The 15580-nt window shown below is 32.2% G+C and overlaps 4 protein-coding genes across 6 annotated transcripts; 2 read left to right on the top strand and 2 right to left on the bottom strand.

Annotated features, from left to right (window-relative positions):
• Positions 1–128: 128 nt before the first annotated feature.
• On the bottom strand, positions 129–1960 carry LOC131666808 (N6-adenosine-methyltransferase non-catalytic subunit). Its single transcript, XM_058939746.1, has 4 exons — positions 1824–1960; positions 1200–1694; positions 748–1130; positions 129–664 (listed from the first exon to the last, which is right to left on the bottom strand). Exons 1-4 carry the CDS (start codon positions 1878–1880, stop codon positions 427–429), a joined length of 1173 nt encoding a protein of 390 aa, XP_058795729.1. The 5' UTR covers positions 1881–1960; the 3' UTR covers positions 129–426.
• Positions 1961–5316: 3356 nt separating this feature from the next.
• LOC131666824 (mediator of RNA polymerase II transcription subunit 9-like) lies at positions 5317–6220 on the bottom strand. 2 transcript variants are annotated; one of them, XM_058939784.1, is made up of 3 exons: positions 5927–6220; positions 5668–5773; positions 5317–5589 (listed from the first exon to the last, which is right to left on the bottom strand). In XM_058939784.1, the coding sequence occupies exons 1-3, from the start codon at positions 5962–5964 to the stop codon at positions 5449–5451; spliced, it is 285 nt and encodes a 94-aa protein (XP_058795767.1). In that variant the 5' UTR covers positions 5965–6220; the 3' UTR covers positions 5317–5448. The 2 variants fall into 2 exon arrangements, with proteins under 2 accessions (XP_058795767.1, XP_058795766.1); XM_058939783.1 differs by having other exon boundaries at positions 5949–6220.
• An 864-nt stretch (positions 6221–7084) lies between these two features.
• LOC131666777 (large ribosomal subunit protein uL16) lies at positions 7085–8384 on the top strand. Its single transcript, XM_058939675.1, has 4 exons — positions 7085–7174; positions 7326–7354; positions 7519–7824; positions 7902–8384. Exons 2-4 carry the CDS (start codon positions 7332–7334, stop codon positions 8230–8232), a joined length of 660 nt encoding a protein of 219 aa, XP_058795658.1. The 5' UTR covers positions 7085–7174; positions 7326–7331; the 3' UTR covers positions 8233–8384.
• A 5121-nt stretch (positions 8385–13505) lies between these two features.
• LOC131666765 (pre-mRNA-splicing factor CWC25 homolog) lies at positions 13506–15511 on the top strand. Of its 2 annotated transcripts, none has more exons than XM_058939660.1 (6): positions 13506–13690; positions 13813–14134; positions 14242–14402; positions 14472–14909; positions 15023–15291; positions 15372–15511. In XM_058939660.1, exons 1-6 carry the CDS (start codon positions 13673–13675, stop codon positions 15484–15486), a joined length of 1323 nt encoding a protein of 440 aa, XP_058795643.1. In that variant the 5' UTR covers positions 13506–13672; the 3' UTR covers positions 15487–15511. The 2 variants fall into 2 exon arrangements, with proteins under 2 accessions (XP_058795643.1, XP_058795644.1); XM_058939661.1 differs by having other exon boundaries at positions 15023–15268; positions 15372–15510.
• Positions 15512–15580: the final 69 nt, after the last annotated feature.

Below are 15580 nucleotides of genomic sequence, written 5' to 3'. Positions count from 1 at the left end.
CCTTGCCCTAGTCCTTTACCACATATGAAAAATTTTACAGGTCAGATTAATAATTTTTTTCTGTGAGGCAAATTTTAAAAAATACAAAATTTATTTCACTTTCCAATCTTCGAATTTCCAGTTTACAATTTACACTTTTTCAAATACATTCAAAATAAAAGTATTTTCTTTGAAAAGAATAATAAAAAGAAGAATAATAACTAAATATAAATGAAATGCAAATTGTTACGACAGTTGACGGAACATGTGCCGCGATCATAAATTAATATCATGCAGTTCAACAATGCAAAAACAATCTATTCTTCATTATTCTCTCAAACTATCTTCGAGATGGCAAGTTTTTAGTGTGTTAAATTTACTATAGCTTTATAAAATATTTATAAATAACAAATATTTATGGAATTATACACTTGTTTCTACATCATTTCACCGACCTCTTCCACGTCCACGATTAAAACCACCTCTACCTCTACTGGAGGATTTGCCTTTCGGTGGAGGGGACTTGGGTCTGAGAGCTTCGATCCGTTCTGTACAACCAGTCGTGATTTGATTAGTTGGAAAGTAACTATTATAGATATCTGCATTGAAATTGGTGTTAGTTAATTCTGGACCAACAGTCAGCCAACCTGGCCTAATTGTGCTATCTCGACCAAATAAGTGTAACCTAAGTAATTTATGAAAATTATTAATATAATTGTAACATGATTTTGATTTGTTGGTAATAAACAAAAATTTGATTTGTTTTACCTTCTTCTACCAAGGCAAAAGTGTTCTATAATGTGAAATATTTCTACAGGCTTTTCAATAGAACCATACTCTGGTTCTTCTGATATAATCAAGTCAATGTCAACATTAGCATGAATAAAATCACCATCAGTTGATCTTCGCACAGTTCCTTTGATACCCATCAAACAATGTTCTTTAGTCCTTTGAAGCACTGCTTTACTATCTAAATTCTTACTGTGGCCAGGATTGTTCATATTAGTTCTTATCCAACAAATATCTTCACACCGCCTGAAACCCCATTTTCTTAAACACAATCTCCCCATGTCAAGCCCATCACTACTACCACACCACAAAAACACAAAACTCCTGTTAGCTGCCACTTCACCTATATCCAATTCCATTATCTACAAATTAATAAGTCTGTATGATAATTGGGCTCAAATTGAACATGAAAGGTAATTTATTTAACAAACCTGATCCCAGTTCCAAAGTTGTACATTTGTAGCACCACAAGTTCTTTGATACTCTTCTAGTGGAGGTTCTATAAGTATCACATCAAACTTACAATTAAATTCTTTTAAGTTATGAGTTAACAGATCAGTTTTCAGATACATTGGTGGAGTTGCTGTTTCAGCAATGAGGTCATCTTTTAATTTAATTAATTCTCTAAGTTTTGGATATTCTTCAAACCTGTCAGCAAGTCCAACATCTCTGATAAAATTTTGTGGACGTTGCCCTGTATCTATAAAGTGCTGGCAATAATCATTATGTGGATTTGAAGACTGAGTTCCTTTTAAAAAGGTAGACGAGTCTTTGTAGACAATCTCATCGGTTATTGCACTGTTATTTTGCCTTTCTTTGACTTCATTGTCATGTTTATGAGCAGTCATTTTCACTTTTTTCTTTTGCGATTCATCAACTTCAGTTCCTAAAATTTGCCGTAACTCGTCAACACTCGATACACCAAGCTGAAAATTTTTGAAAATATTGGTTTGATTCAATTGAGTATTTACATAAATATAACCCTAAAATTAAGCCATCTTTATGATTGTTTCTTCTTGACAGTTGATTTTAAACCTTGAGTATTTTCAACTCACCGTTTGAGCTAACAACTTTTTACGTTTTTTTGAACGCTCTCGCAAAGATTGTAACATTATTGAAAACTAGATTTTATGTAATGTAAACGATGTTTTGACAAATACATGTATAGAATAACATTTTCACTTCTCAGTTGTGACTATGAAGTGTGAGTGTGATTCTGAACAAACCGAAAACTGAACGTTTATAGAAGGCCAGTCCTGTAAATAAGCCTGGGGCATGGAGAGTGTAAGGGTCTGTCTCCATAGGGCCTGCCTGAGTCCGTCCGAGCCGGCCGAGATTTTTTATGGGCACGCCATCTCTATAATTTCGTGTTCATGCGTTTCTCGTATTGGCTGCGTCCGATCGGGCTCGTTTATGTAAACGCAGCCATTCACTATGAAACTCGCCATTGGATACGAAATTATAGAGATGGCGTGCCCATAAAAAATCTCGGCCGGCTCGGACGGACTCAGGCAGGCCCTATGGAGACAGACCCTAAGTCACTGGTTTAAACCAGCAGTGCGATAAGAATCCGAACACTCCAACATGGAACGAAATTTCTATGTTGTGGCATTTAGGGTCTGTCTCCATAGGGCCTGCCTGAGTCCGTCCGAGCCGGCCGAGATTTTTTATGGGCACGCCATCTCTATAATTTCGTGTTCATGCGTTTCTCGTATTGGCTGCGTCCGATCGGGCTCGTTTATGTAAACGCAGCCATTCACAATGAAACTCGCCATTGGATACGAAATTATAGAGATGGCGTGCCCATAAAAAATCTCGGCCGGCTCGGACGGACTCAGGCAGGCCCTATGGAGACAGACCCTTATAAATCGATTTTATAACTATGAATGTCGTTTCATACTACTGTTCTGATTCCATGTACCTCTAGGTGTCTACTATAATAAAAAGTTGTAAAATACGTTTAAATTAATTTTATGAATGAAAATAAAAATAAGATTGAAAAAGAAGAAAACTTTACACTAATATTAAATCAAGTAGGAATTATTATTATTATAGAAACAGAAAATTGCATAATTTATTAATAATTTTATTCACCAGTAATAACTCTATTACATATATATAAATGTACAAGTTGTTGTATTTATAACAATATCACTATATGTTATAAAACTGTTTAATCTACAGAAAATAAATAAATAGCGTTATTATTAGTATAGGTTATCTTCTCCATATTATCGAATCAAAATAATTTATTATTATAAATTACTCCACATACTACCATTGGGTACAGTGAAAATAACTAAGAAATTGATGCGCTACTTTTTTCATTAATACTATTTAATATTTTCGATCAACGCAGGAAATTTCTAAATTGCTTTTAAACATCGCAATTCATTTGCACCATATCTTCGATCAATATTATAGTTTTGAATCAACAGATTGTATAGTCAATTTATTTCTTCAAACATTTTTTATACATTTTGCTTGACTCCATTGCGGAATAATACTGTGCGGGGTTACATTTGGTGGTATTATATTTGAAAATAATCTATACACGAAGCTACATATATAGTATCTATAATGAGTCAGTTTTCATATTGTAATTGTAAATTAAACAGTTGTTTAAATTATAATTACATTGTTACATAAATACAATAATTTTTATATTAATAAATAGTAGAGTTGTTGATAAATAAAATTATCAATAAATAATGTAATTTTCTATTATCATTCAGGAATTTGCTAGGTTTTTTAAGTGTTAATTATTTTATTGATACAGTAAAATTATCATTGTTTAAAATAAATATAATTTAATAATAATAATTCCTACTCGATCTAATATTTGTATTAATTTTATATATTTTTTCACGTTTATTTTGATTTTCATTCATAAAATTAAATTAAACATATTATAAAACTTTTTATTGTAGTAGAGACCTAGAAGAACATGCGAATCAGAATAGCAGTATCGAACGACAGCCATAGTTATGAAAAAGATGTAGAAATGGATTTCCTGGGTTTCGTTTCGGCTTGACTAGTAGTTTATGAAAATCTGTTAGATGACGCGCGATTACAACGACCTACAGCATTGACGACTTGTGACGTCACTTGCTACTATGCGTAAATAAAATTTGAATGTCCATTTTAGTTAGGTTTTCCTATTGCTAATAACAATTTAAATGGTTTTTAATTACTTATTTATAAACACACCAAATCGAATTTAGTATCATATCATAAGCTATATTAAGCTTCACTTCGCTTCAATACAAACATAACTTTTTAATTATTCATTAGTCAATCATAGGATGTCCTATCGCGTGTAATAAATATTTAATTTTATTAGAATATATATTAAATTATGCTCTTGTAATATATAATAACCCTGATATCCAGTACATATTGATGCTTCAATTACTTAAAATTATTAATTTATTCAGCGACTTACATTTCAAATAAATATTATAAATATTTTTCGATACTCCCTGTGTAATGTGCGTCTTTCCCGCACGCTTGGTAGAAAACGTGCGTTGAAAATCACACTTTCCACCCGTCGTATCAAAAGATACGGTACGGCCCATGTTCGAGAAAGTTTCTCGTCTCGTGTACCTTTCCACCCTCGCTTCGTTCGGATGTAAATGCCACACGAGACAAGAATCTACTTATCTGCACTTGTATCGTAATGTACTATTTTGGTTTACCCCATCAGTATATTTTCGCAAATGAGACATAATTTTAATATATAATTTATTAAAATAATAAAAAGTAATGATCATAGTTTTGTTAGAAAGCAAATTATAAGTTTTGAACTTTATGAAATTTGAAAAATTTTGATGAATCTGATGCATGGAATAAATATGAATAATTAAAAAATAATTAAACTATAAATTAAATTAATGAAACATAACTTTATACTCATCAATATTTTCATTTTACACAAATAACACAATTCAAACATCAATTTAACTAAGTATTTGTAAATTGCAAGGTAATTTGAAAAATTCATGATTATTAATATTTTTAATTATTTAGTCGAAAAGTCAAGTAGTGACAAAATAGACAGATGAGATCACATCTACAAAATCAATAATTTTATTCAGCAGTTAGTGATTCTGTAACTTTATGAAAATCTTATGAGAAATAAAGTCTTGTATTTTTTATCTATGTTTTGCAAAAATTGATTTTGATGTATTTATAAATACGGTGAATTGCTAGGTGACTGAAAATATTGCATTTTAATATATTACTGTTTATATTGTATTCACAATATAACTTTGCTTTATGATATTCAAAATTTACATTCCTCTGCTATCTCAATAAAATATAATTTATTATTAATTTACATTTGTAATTTGATCAATAAATCTTTGTAGTTTATTTCGATTGTTTTTTTTTTGCATTATCTTGTGTTTGTTTTAACTCATTTTTAAAATCTAATGTAAGTTTCTTTACAGCTTTGAATATTTGATAGCTAAACTCTTTTGTGTTTGTTGGTAAATGATGAGAACCACTAAATGAACTTGTGCGATTTAAGAAATAAACTACCAGTTGTGCAGTTCGTCTTATTGGTTTTGAATCTGCTAATTTGTTGATCAATTGTGTATTATTAGTTAAAAAATCAAGCAACATTTTTAAAACCATTGTAGTTAATGAAATTTCCTTATTAATTGTCTTTTAAATTGATTAATTCTTCGGTACATCAAACGAGCACATAGTGCGATACTTTAGAAGAAGTTCTCTCTTTAATTTTAATTGCTTTCGGAGAATTTCTAATTTTTGAAGCTGTTCTTCTTTACTATATTTAATGCCAGAGAGCCTTTTAATCTGTAAAAAATAATAAAGGAATGTAATTTAATTAAAAATGAATTAAAAACTGAATGTGAAAAAAGTAATAATATATACTTGAGCCCTAGCTGAGTCCAATTTCTTTTGCAATTCTAATATTTTTTGACTTGTATCTTGTGATTCTTTTGCTTTTTGGGAAGAGTCGTGGGGATCTTTTTCTACGCTAAAAACATAATTTTTTCTTTAAACACATACGTAAAAAACAATATTTTAAGTAGCTAATTCAACATAATTTATAAGTTAAACAAGATAGAAACTCATTAGCAAGTATACATGATGGGCTAATAAGTTGGCGAGTATGTATGCATACGCGTACGTGTGAAATAATAATCGTGAACCTTCGAATGATTTCATATATAATGGGCAGAATTTCAATATCCAAGTCAGCAACTGTAAATTGATGATTAATAGGTATTTCTTCTGATAATTCCACTACGTCCATTTTGATTTCAGTTTTAAGGAACTATTAAAGCATCATTCTTTTCTTTAACAAAAAAATTTTTCACTTTGGCGTGTGTATATCTGTACTTTACAAGTTTTTTATTTAATAATATTAACAATACTTTTATAAACTTAATTTGCAACTGTGATGCTAATTACCAAGCAAGACTTTCTGATACATAATATATATATATATATATATATATATATATATTAGCATTCAACCAACCAATCCGAAGTTGATCAAAGGTCTGCGCTGATATCTGACTTACCAGAAATTTAAAATATATTCATACTGTCACATAAAGAATGTACTAATAAATTATTTTAGGTCTGAAACTTCATAGATTAGCTATATAATGTATGACTATTAATTTAAAGTTATATTATTATATAACATTAAAAATTCACACTTTGCGTTTATCTCGTCACTCTCGTCTATAGATATGCGGCAGCGTAGGGCCCAAGTAAAGAAAAGTGACCAACGGTGCACTTCAGTTTATACATTCGCTAACACGGGAAATATTAAATTGGCCATGAATGTACAGACTGAAGTGTTCCACTGGTCACTTTTTTTTAACTCGATCCACCGCGGAATACAAACATACAAGGTTTTCAACATATCGATAATCGACACCAATGCATGAACACTTCACTGGGGGCCTATTCTGAAAAAAAATTTTGTGGTGAATCAGTTTGTCACTTCAGTTTACCACAGAATTAATCACTTTAGATGTGATAAATGCTTATGACATGTGCTAAAATTTTTTTTCAGAATAGGCCCCCTGGGCATGTGATAGTTCAGTTGAACAGTAGACTATCTCATACACACATCTAACCCATGCTCGTTCTTTCGGACTTTTAAGGGTCTGTCTCCATAGGGCCTGCCTGAGTCCGTCCGAGCCGGCCGAGATTTTTTATGGGCACGCCATCTCTATAATTTCGTGTTCATGCGTTTCTCGTATTGGCTGCGTCCGATCGGGCTCGTTTATGTAAACGCAGCCATTCACTATGAAACTCGCCATTGGATACGAAATTATAGAGATGGCGTGCCCATAAAAAATCTCGGCCGGCTCGGACGGACTCAGGCAGGCCCTATGGAGACAGACCCTAACACGAGTCGGTACGTATGTTAGAAATTAGTCTAAGTAATTCCAAGCCATCCTTAGTATAAATTAATGTTCGAGTCATCAGATACAATCATTTCAGCATAAGCAGTCGATATGAATAAATATTATTTTATTTATAATTAAGGAAATTTTTAATTATTTTAGGTTAAAATGGGACGCCGACCTGCGAGATGGTGAGTAATTTTCTGAATAATATCTCTTATTTCCATATAATTTTTTCAATTAGTTAAATATTTGCTTCATAAATCGATAATTTCCATGTGTAAATTAATTCTGGCGTTAAATCGTGATAATAAATGTGTTCAGTAAATTAAAACAATGATCTTTTGGTTTTTAGTTATCGCTACTGCAAAAACAAACCATACCCGAAGTCTCGTTTTTGCAGAGGTGTGCCAGATCCAAAAATTAGAATTTTTGATCTGGGAAAAAAGAAGGCTTCAGTTGAAGACTTTCCTTTGTGTGTACACTTGGTATCTGATGAGTATGAACAACTGAGCTCAGAAGCATTAGAGGCTGGCCGTATTTGTGCTAACAAATATATGGTGAAAAATGCTGGTAAAGATCAATTCCATATTCGAATGAGGCTTCATCCTTTCCATGTTATTCGCATCAACAAAATGTTGTCATGTGCTGGAGCTGATAGGTAATTTGAATTAAATAACAGGTCCAAAAAATCTTTATTTTTCATAATATTCTTAGTAAATATTTATATTCTTTAAGGCTCCAAACTGGAATGCGTGGTGCTTTTGGAAAGCCACAGGGAACAGTGGCCCGTGTTCATATTGGTCAACCCATTATGAGCATACGCTCTTCTGATCGTCACAAGGCAGCAGTAATTGAAGCCCTTCGTCGTGCTAAGTTCAAGTTTCCAGGACGTCAAAAAATTTATGTATCAAAGAAATGGGGTTTCACAAAATACGATCGTGCTGTTTATGAAGAACTTAAAGTAGCTGGGCGACTTGCACCTGACGGTTGTAATGTTAAATATTTGCCAGAGCATGGACCTCTTAATCAGTGGAAGAAATTTAGAGAAATTTTAGCTAATGCTTGAAAATAAATGCATTCTGTAATTTTTTTTTTTTTAATGAAGCTTTATTAACTCTTAATGCAAGGTTATTTAGCTATATACAAAAGGTTACATATTTATATAGTATTGGATAAATATAATGATATTTAGAAGAAAAAAAATAAAAAAACGCATAAGTACATAAGTCTAATGGAACTCTAAGTACACATTGTGGGATTTAAACTTTGATATTACATTTTTTAAAAAACTTACAGACTAACTGCATTACATTTATGTCGGGCTTGCTAAGGAAACATTTTATATCGAGTCGTAGGAACTGTTTATTTTTGGCTAAAGCCATTACTAGCCATTTTCTTTGAGTATCGTACTTTGGGCATTGCCATATAACATGATTGAGATCCTGAACCTCGGATAGGCACTCACATCTTGGATCATCAATTACCTTAATCTTAGCTAAGGATTCATTCAAACTAATATGGTTGCTCCTGCATCTACAAATTGTAACGATATGATTTCGATTGAGAGTACTTTTAATGAACCAAGGCTTAGTAGATAGATGATAGTATCGCTGAAAATAATATTGTCCTTTATTCAATCCTTGATTCTTAATAGTTTTAACGGTATGATTGGTTGTGAGCTTTTTGAACAGAGCTTTGAAATCAGTATATGGAACAGTTAAAGTCGTTGGAAGCAGCTCTGTGGCTAATTTAGCATGTTTATCAGCAATTTCATTCCCTGTAATACCTACATGTGCAGGTATCCAAAAAATCTTAATATTAACGTTGCTTTTTCTGTTTTCCAAGAATTTACAATATTTATTACGGATTTCTAGAATGTATGTATTACAATCGACTTGGTTTTTAGGGTGAGTCAGTGCTAAAACAGCACTAAGAGAATCTGTAAAAATATATATGTCTTTATTCATGTTGTTCAAAGCAATGTCCACTGCATCTGATATAGCCATACATTCGGCTGTATAAATAGAAGCTATACGTATTATACTCCTACTTAGCAGTAAATTAAGCTCTGGGCATACACAAGCGCTACCAACAGATAGACCCGAGTCACTTTTACTTCCGTCGGTGAAGATATTTAAAGCCTCTGTAGAATTGAATAGCTGGTTGAACATGGCGTTAGGGTTAGTGCATTTTTGCATCTCTTTTCCAAAATCAAAATCTGTCGCAATTGGAGTCTTTAATATATTATGTTCATAGTTATACAGAGTAGGAAGTATGTCCTGATCAATTAAATGTTCAACGCTAATTACTCGCAAGATACAATCATTTAGTATTGTAGTTTTTTTTCTTCTATCGTCGATTATGTTAGGCAAATACTTTTTAATCGTTTCGTTAACAAGTGATTCCTTAACACTAGAAGCTTTTAGTAAAAAATTAATACATAGCATCTTTGCTCGGTGTTCTAACATGGTCAGTTTAGATTCACCCAGAAGTACGTTGGTAGGGGTGCTAATTCTTAATCCGAGTGCCAAGCGTATAGCAGAGAACTGTATACGTTCTAACTTTTCTTTCCTTAGCTTTTGTACAGGATAGTAAATGAATGACCCGTAGTCAATAGAAGCTCGAACAAAACTTTTGTAAAAGGTGATAAGTGTAGCAGGATCAGCTCCCCACCACGTACCTCTAAGGAATTTGACTATGTTGAGGGCTCTGTTAGCTTTCTCGTGTACGTACCGCAAGTGTCTATCAAAAGTTAATTTATAATCAAAGTATATACCTAAGAACTTAACTGATTCAACCGATTCTATAGCTAAATCGGCTATAGTCATCGCAGATTCACCCGGTAGAATACCTTCAGTATTGAAATGCATATAGTTAGTTTTTCCTGCGGAAACATCTAAACCAATTGATCTCAACCTTCCAATGACTTCCATTAAGGCATCCTCTAATATTTTATTAGCTTCATCAGGATCGTCCGTTTCTATATACAGTACTACATCGTCAGCAAATTGCAAATTCTTAATAACTAAGTTAAGGCCTTGAAATATCCCACAAACATACAGAATGTAAAATAAGGGACTCAGTACTCCCCCCTGAGGAACACCTTTGTAGATATGTTTCGGAAGCTCGAGATTAATTTCTGAGAAAATTCGTCTGTGGTAGGTAATAAATTTAACAAATCTTAACACTTTAGATGAGCGGCCTAAATCTGCCAAAACCTGAAGCAGTATTTGGCTATGCACGTCATTAAAGGCATTACTAACGTCGAGGAAAACTGCAAGGACGTGTCTTTTATTGTTAAGGGCATTTTCTACATCTAGTTTAAATGTAGTAAGGTTGTCTGCACATGACAAACCTTTGCGAAACCCTGTTTGACTTATCGGTATGCTATTGTTATGTTCAACCCACCAACGCATTCTGTAAGAAAGCATAAGCTCAAAAACTTTACATATACAAGAAGTAAGAGCTAAAGGACGCACGCCATTACCGTTAGGCTTTTCTACAAAATGAATGTATGTATTTGTCCAACTATCTGGATACGTATCATTGGCTAGCATTTCGTTGAAAATGTCAAGTAAGATTAAATGGTATTTTATAGGTAAGTTATGCAGTGCTTCGTAGTTTATACCGTCCATTCTCGGTGCCGATTTGTTGCCACGTGATTTAAGTGCCGTTTTGAATTCGGTGAAACTAAAAGGTTCGTCAAATACAGGATTGTCAGTAGATTCCGGTAAACTATCTGGGTCGGCAGGAACCCATTCAGGGCAAAGTTCGTTATGGGCGGACTCAATCTTATTATTTTTTTGCAAGTATTCCTCGCGGCTAGTCGGATTAACCTTTATCCATTTGTTTTTGAAAATTTTTGATGTATTCCACGTATATGTGTTGCTAGTTCTAATATTAAGAGTCTCCACGAATCTACGATAGCTCCCTTTCTTTTTAAGCTTAAAGGTTTTTTTCGCAATAGCCTTATACTTCTTATACTCAATCCAATCACTCAGTTCGTTTGAATATTCCCATTTTTTGAAAGCAGCTTGTCTTAAACGTTTAATTCTATCGCAGTCAGAATCCCACCAAGCTACCGGATTTCGATGTTTTTTTTTATTAAACTTTCTTCTTTTGGGGGTATGTTTGACTATTGATTCTTTTATTATTTCCATGAAAAAGTCATATTTTTGCAAAGAGGTGAGACAGTCATAGTCTTTATTTATAAATTTAGCATATTCATCATTAAGCTGATTAGTAACTTGTTCCCAGTTAGTCCGTTGTGATTGAATTTTAAAGGATATTTTATTATATATAATTTTTTCAATGTCATATAAAATTTTGATTGGAAAGTGATCAGATCCGCGAGGATCATCAGAGACTTCAACCATCAAAAGGTGCGCAATGTTAATCGTTGAGAAGATGAGATCAATGTTGGATTTTTTGTTGGTGGCAGAATCAAAGCGAGAGAAAGTATTCGTGTTATGTAAAAATAAATTAAGTTTTTCCGATTGTTCAAGTAGTAATTTGCCATCATTGTCCTTTTCAGTACAGTTCCAAGCGATATTGTGTGAATTAAAATCACCAAGAAAAATACACCGTTGTCTTATATTAGTGTTACTTACAATTGTGTCCCATTCATTATCACTTAGTTTCAATTGGGGAGGTTTATAACATGCTATTATTGCAACTGATTCTTTTAAATTGGTGATTTCAATTCCACATAATTCCAGAGAAGGATTATCGTTAGTCAAGTTTTTAATTTCTACGTAATTGTAATTTTTTCGAATTAGAAATACAATTCCACCGCCTCCAGAGTTTATTCTATCTTTGCGAAATGTGTTAAATCCAGCAAATTGGAAGTAGTGATCTTCCTTGAGCCAAGACTCTACGCAGATCAATATGTCAAGCTCTTGTATAATTTTTTTAATTTCTTCAAGTTTATTACATACGCTTCTTGGATTCCAATACATTATTCGCAATTGAGTAGAAAAAACTTTGTCATCATAGTTATATTGGTTGTCTGAATCCATAATTTAAGTGATATTATTATTATTATTATTATTATTATACGGCTGGTTACATTATAAATATTTAGAAACACTCAAGGGATTCACTCAATTCACTTAGATCAGCTATTGCCTTAATCAATCAAGAGAATAATTCAGACAGCCCTCTCTTAAATAGATTCTTCAGGGGTGTTTTTAGAACCAGGCCAACTGCACCAAAGTATTGTTGCACATGAGATGTGGAGGTTGTTCTTAATATGTTAGAAACTTGGAACCCACTGTCAGCGTTAAGCCTTCAGAATCTTACTTTTAAGTTAGTATTATTATTAGCTTTAGGATCAGCATTCAGAGTACAATCTATTGCTCTAATTAAGATAGAGAACATCAGGTTTTTGAGTAATGGAGTAGAGATCAGAATTTCAGATCTTATCAAAACCTCAAGGCCAGGATCAAAGGATCCTATAGTGTTTTTTCCTTATTTTCCTCACAGAGAAACACTTTGTATTGCAAGAACTTTAATATTTTATATTGAGAAGACTAGAGATTTACGAGGCAATACAGACGAATTATTTATTTCTTTTATAAAACCTTTTAAAAAAGTAACTTCCCAGATGATAAGCAGATGGATTAGAACAGTTATGAGACAAGCAGGTATCGATGAGTTCTTCACTGCCCATAGTACAAGGCATGCATCTACATCAAGAGCTCCAAGGGAAGGATTAGACATTGGTACCATACGGAATGCAGCCAGCTGGTCTGAGAACTCAAAGGTTTTTGCTAGATTTTATAACAGACCTATTGTTAAGAGTACAGATAGGAATTTCGCAGCAGCAGTTATTGCATAACTTAAAGAAAGTGTTTATAATGTTCATTCTTTTAATATAAAGTCTTTTATTTCTGTAACGTAATTTTAAATATGTTCACATATATTATAATAAATACATTTAACAGAGAGGAACAGCTAATTTCACTCTAAACATCTACATATGGAATATCTTTGAACAAGCTAGGCGAAATATAATTGATGATCAAACGAACACAGTGAAGTTCGATCATAATTATATGAGTAGGCTTGTTCGAAGATATTCCATCCCCCCCCCCCCCCCCCCCCAAAAAAAAAAAAACAACAAAAACAAGAAATATATGTTAATGGTAATTTTCCCAACCCTAGAATCACCTCGCTTTTCTCTAAATCAAATGAAGTAGGAGAGGCGGGAAGAGAGATAGGACCTAGGAAGGGGAAAAAAGTGCCTCTTTTCCTTCGGTTCTATCTCTAAATAGTGGCGTCACCTGGCAACGAGTTGCGGTACTACATATGGAATATCTTCGAACAAGCCTACTCATATAATTATGATCGAACTTCACTGTGTTCGTTTGATCATCAATAAATATATAAATCAACTCATTTTAAAGGGTCATGTAGTAAATAGTTTTGAAAACATTTAATGCGTTATTATCAAGTTTATTTCAATTGTTAATTCTACACTGAATTATATTAAATAAAACACTAAAATGGGTGGAGGAGATTTGGTAAACAATAACTTAACCTACTAAAAATATTACTCTAATAATTTGTAACAAGTTGATTAATAAATATAATTATAACATTAGTAGAACTATAACTATAACATTGGATTAATTATAATTTGTAGAATTTAAAAAAATCCTGGCATCCATCCACAATGAAAAACATGGAAAGAGTTTGGAAAGCAGAGCAGCAAGACAATGAGGAAAAAAAACGTATTGCTGAGTTAAAAAAAGAAATAGCTATGGAAAAAGACAAAGAAGAGTTGCAATCGTTAGCAATGGAGAAGAAAGATAATCACAAATTGGACTGGATGTATAAGGAACACAATACCGTTGATCGAGAACAATATTTACTTGGACGATCTGTTGACAAACAATTTGAAGATATGGCTCAAGCTGAAAAAGCTGCAGAACAAAATAAGATAGGGAAAAATCATGTAGAGCATGGTATGTTATATTTTTTTCTATAATACTTATTTGTTGTCAAAGCTTCTTACATTGCATAAACACATTACATTACAACACTTATACTTATTATCAATAAAACACTGCAGAGTGCATACCACCATCAATTAGAAACTTTCAAGGGGATGAACAAGTTGATTTAGCAAGAAAGTTGCAAGAAGATCCTCTTTACGCTATCAAAAAAAAAGAAACTGAATCACGTGCACAACTTTTAAAAAATCCAGTCAAATTGAAGCAGTTGCGCCAATTGGTATATTTTTATTAATACTTTATTGTTGTAAACCATGAAATATATTTAAAATTGTAATTTTCACCTTAGTTGGAGCAAGAAAAAAGGGAAGCAAAAGAGAGCAAAATGTCTAAAAAACGAAAATCATCAGATCAGGATCTGGATCATTTGTTAGCTGCAAAGTTTAAAAAATTGAAACATAAAATAAGTGAAGAAGACCTTATCAAGTCTATAAAAAAACACAAAAAACAAAAAAAACAGAAGAAAAAGATAAATAAAAACAGTAGCGATGATAGTAATTCCAGCAGCGAATCAGATGAACCTAGAAAGAAAATATCAAAAAAACATGAAAGAAAGTCACGTCATTGTGATTTAAACAATGAATCAAATGAGCCTAGAACAAAATCATTCAATAAATATGAGAGCAAGTTACATAATCATAATTCAAGCAGTGAATCTGATGATCATAGAAAGCATAAAGAACGATGGTATGAAAAAATAGATACAAAGAGACATAGTGATGAATATGTAAGGCAACATATGCAAGAATTTAGACTAACGTTAACAATACAATATTTATAATATTGAAAAATATGTTGATTTTATTGCTTATTATTTATTAATAATTTGTTTTATTTCAGAAATCAGGTGGAATGAAATTTTCATTAAATAGAGATTCATTACCATGTATAAATAATAAAACTCAAGTAAAAGAAATAAATAAAAAGCAGAAATGGATCCCACCTAAAAGAACGAAACTTTCTGAAACAGAAAAAGAAAGGCGAAGACAAGAAATGTTATCTAATGCCAGTGAACGTGACAAACAACGTAAAATAAATGTCAAAAAGTATGAAGAAGAAGAAAGAAAAGAAGCAGTTAATCAGGAAGTATTCGATAAAGCTTTTATACAGTGCGTTAGAAGTTAAAAATCTTGATATATTGTGCGCTAATTGACGAACTGTGAAAATAAATTTTCATTTTCTTTTTCAGAAAACATCTGGCTAAAGCTGCCAATAAAGAAACTGTTTCATCTAGGATTAAATCAAATATAAATCACATACAACGGTCTAATTATTCAATGGATAAGAATTTTGCTAGAAGATAGCATTAAAGGATATACGGATAATCATGCGTGATATAACTAATATACTATATATGTGATAACACTAGTGTATTCTTTCAAATATTTGTTAACAATT

The sequence above is a fragment of the Phymastichus coffea genome, unplaced genomic scaffold, assembly GCF_024137745.1.
Source record: "Phymastichus coffea isolate CEN01 unplaced genomic scaffold, Cenicafe_Pcof_1.1 PCOF00061, whole genome shotgun sequence".
Classification (NCBI taxonomy): domain Eukaryota; kingdom Metazoa; phylum Arthropoda; class Insecta; order Hymenoptera; family Eulophidae; genus Phymastichus; species Phymastichus coffea.
This window is presented reverse-complemented; position numbering and strand designations above follow the sequence as displayed.

Excerpts from the sequence above, each read along its gene's own strand:
- LOC131666824 (XM_058939783.1), bottom strand. The coding sequence starts at position 6,052 with ATGGACGTAGTGGAATTATCAGAAGAAATACCTATTAATCATCAATTT. Across the intron at positions 5,774-5,948 it reads ATATATGAAATCATTCGAAG|CGTAGAAAAAGATCCCCACG; the intron begins GTTCACGATTAT and ends TTATGTTTTTAG. Across the intron at positions 5,590-5,667 it reads TGGACTCAGCTAGGGCTCAA|ATTAAAAGGCTCTCTGGCAT; the intron begins GTATATATTATT and ends TATTTTTTACAG.
- LOC131666777 (XM_058939675.1), top strand. The coding sequence starts at position 7,332 with ATGGGACGCCGACCTGCGAGATG. Across the intron at positions 7,355-7,518 it reads GGACGCCGACCTGCGAGATG|TTATCGCTACTGCAAAAACA; the intron begins GTGAGTAATTTT and ends TTTGGTTTTTAG. Across the intron at positions 7,825-7,901 it reads TCATGTGCTGGAGCTGATAG|GCTCCAAACTGGAATGCGTG; the intron begins GTAATTTGAATT and ends ATATTCTTTAAG.
- LOC131666765 (XM_058939660.1), top strand. Across the intron at positions 14,135-14,241 it reads GAAAAATCATGTAGAGCATG|AGTGCATACCACCATCAATT; the intron begins GTATGTTATATT and ends AAAACACTGCAG. Across the intron at positions 14,403-14,471 it reads TGAAGCAGTTGCGCCAATTG|TTGGAGCAAGAAAAAAGGGA; the intron begins GTATATTTTTAT and ends TTTTCACCTTAG.
- LOC131666808 (XM_058939746.1), bottom strand. The coding sequence starts at position 1,880 with ATGTTACAATCTTTGCGAGAGCGTTCAAAAAAACGTAAAAAGTTGTTA. Across the intron at positions 1,131-1,199 it reads AACTTTGGAACTGGGATCAG|ATAATGGAATTGGATATAGG; the intron begins GTTTGTTAAATA and ends ATTAATTTGTAG. Across the intron at positions 665-747 it reads TTTTGCCTTGGTAGAAGAAG|GTTACACTTATTTGGTCGAG; the intron begins GTAAAACAAATC and ends TAAATTACTTAG.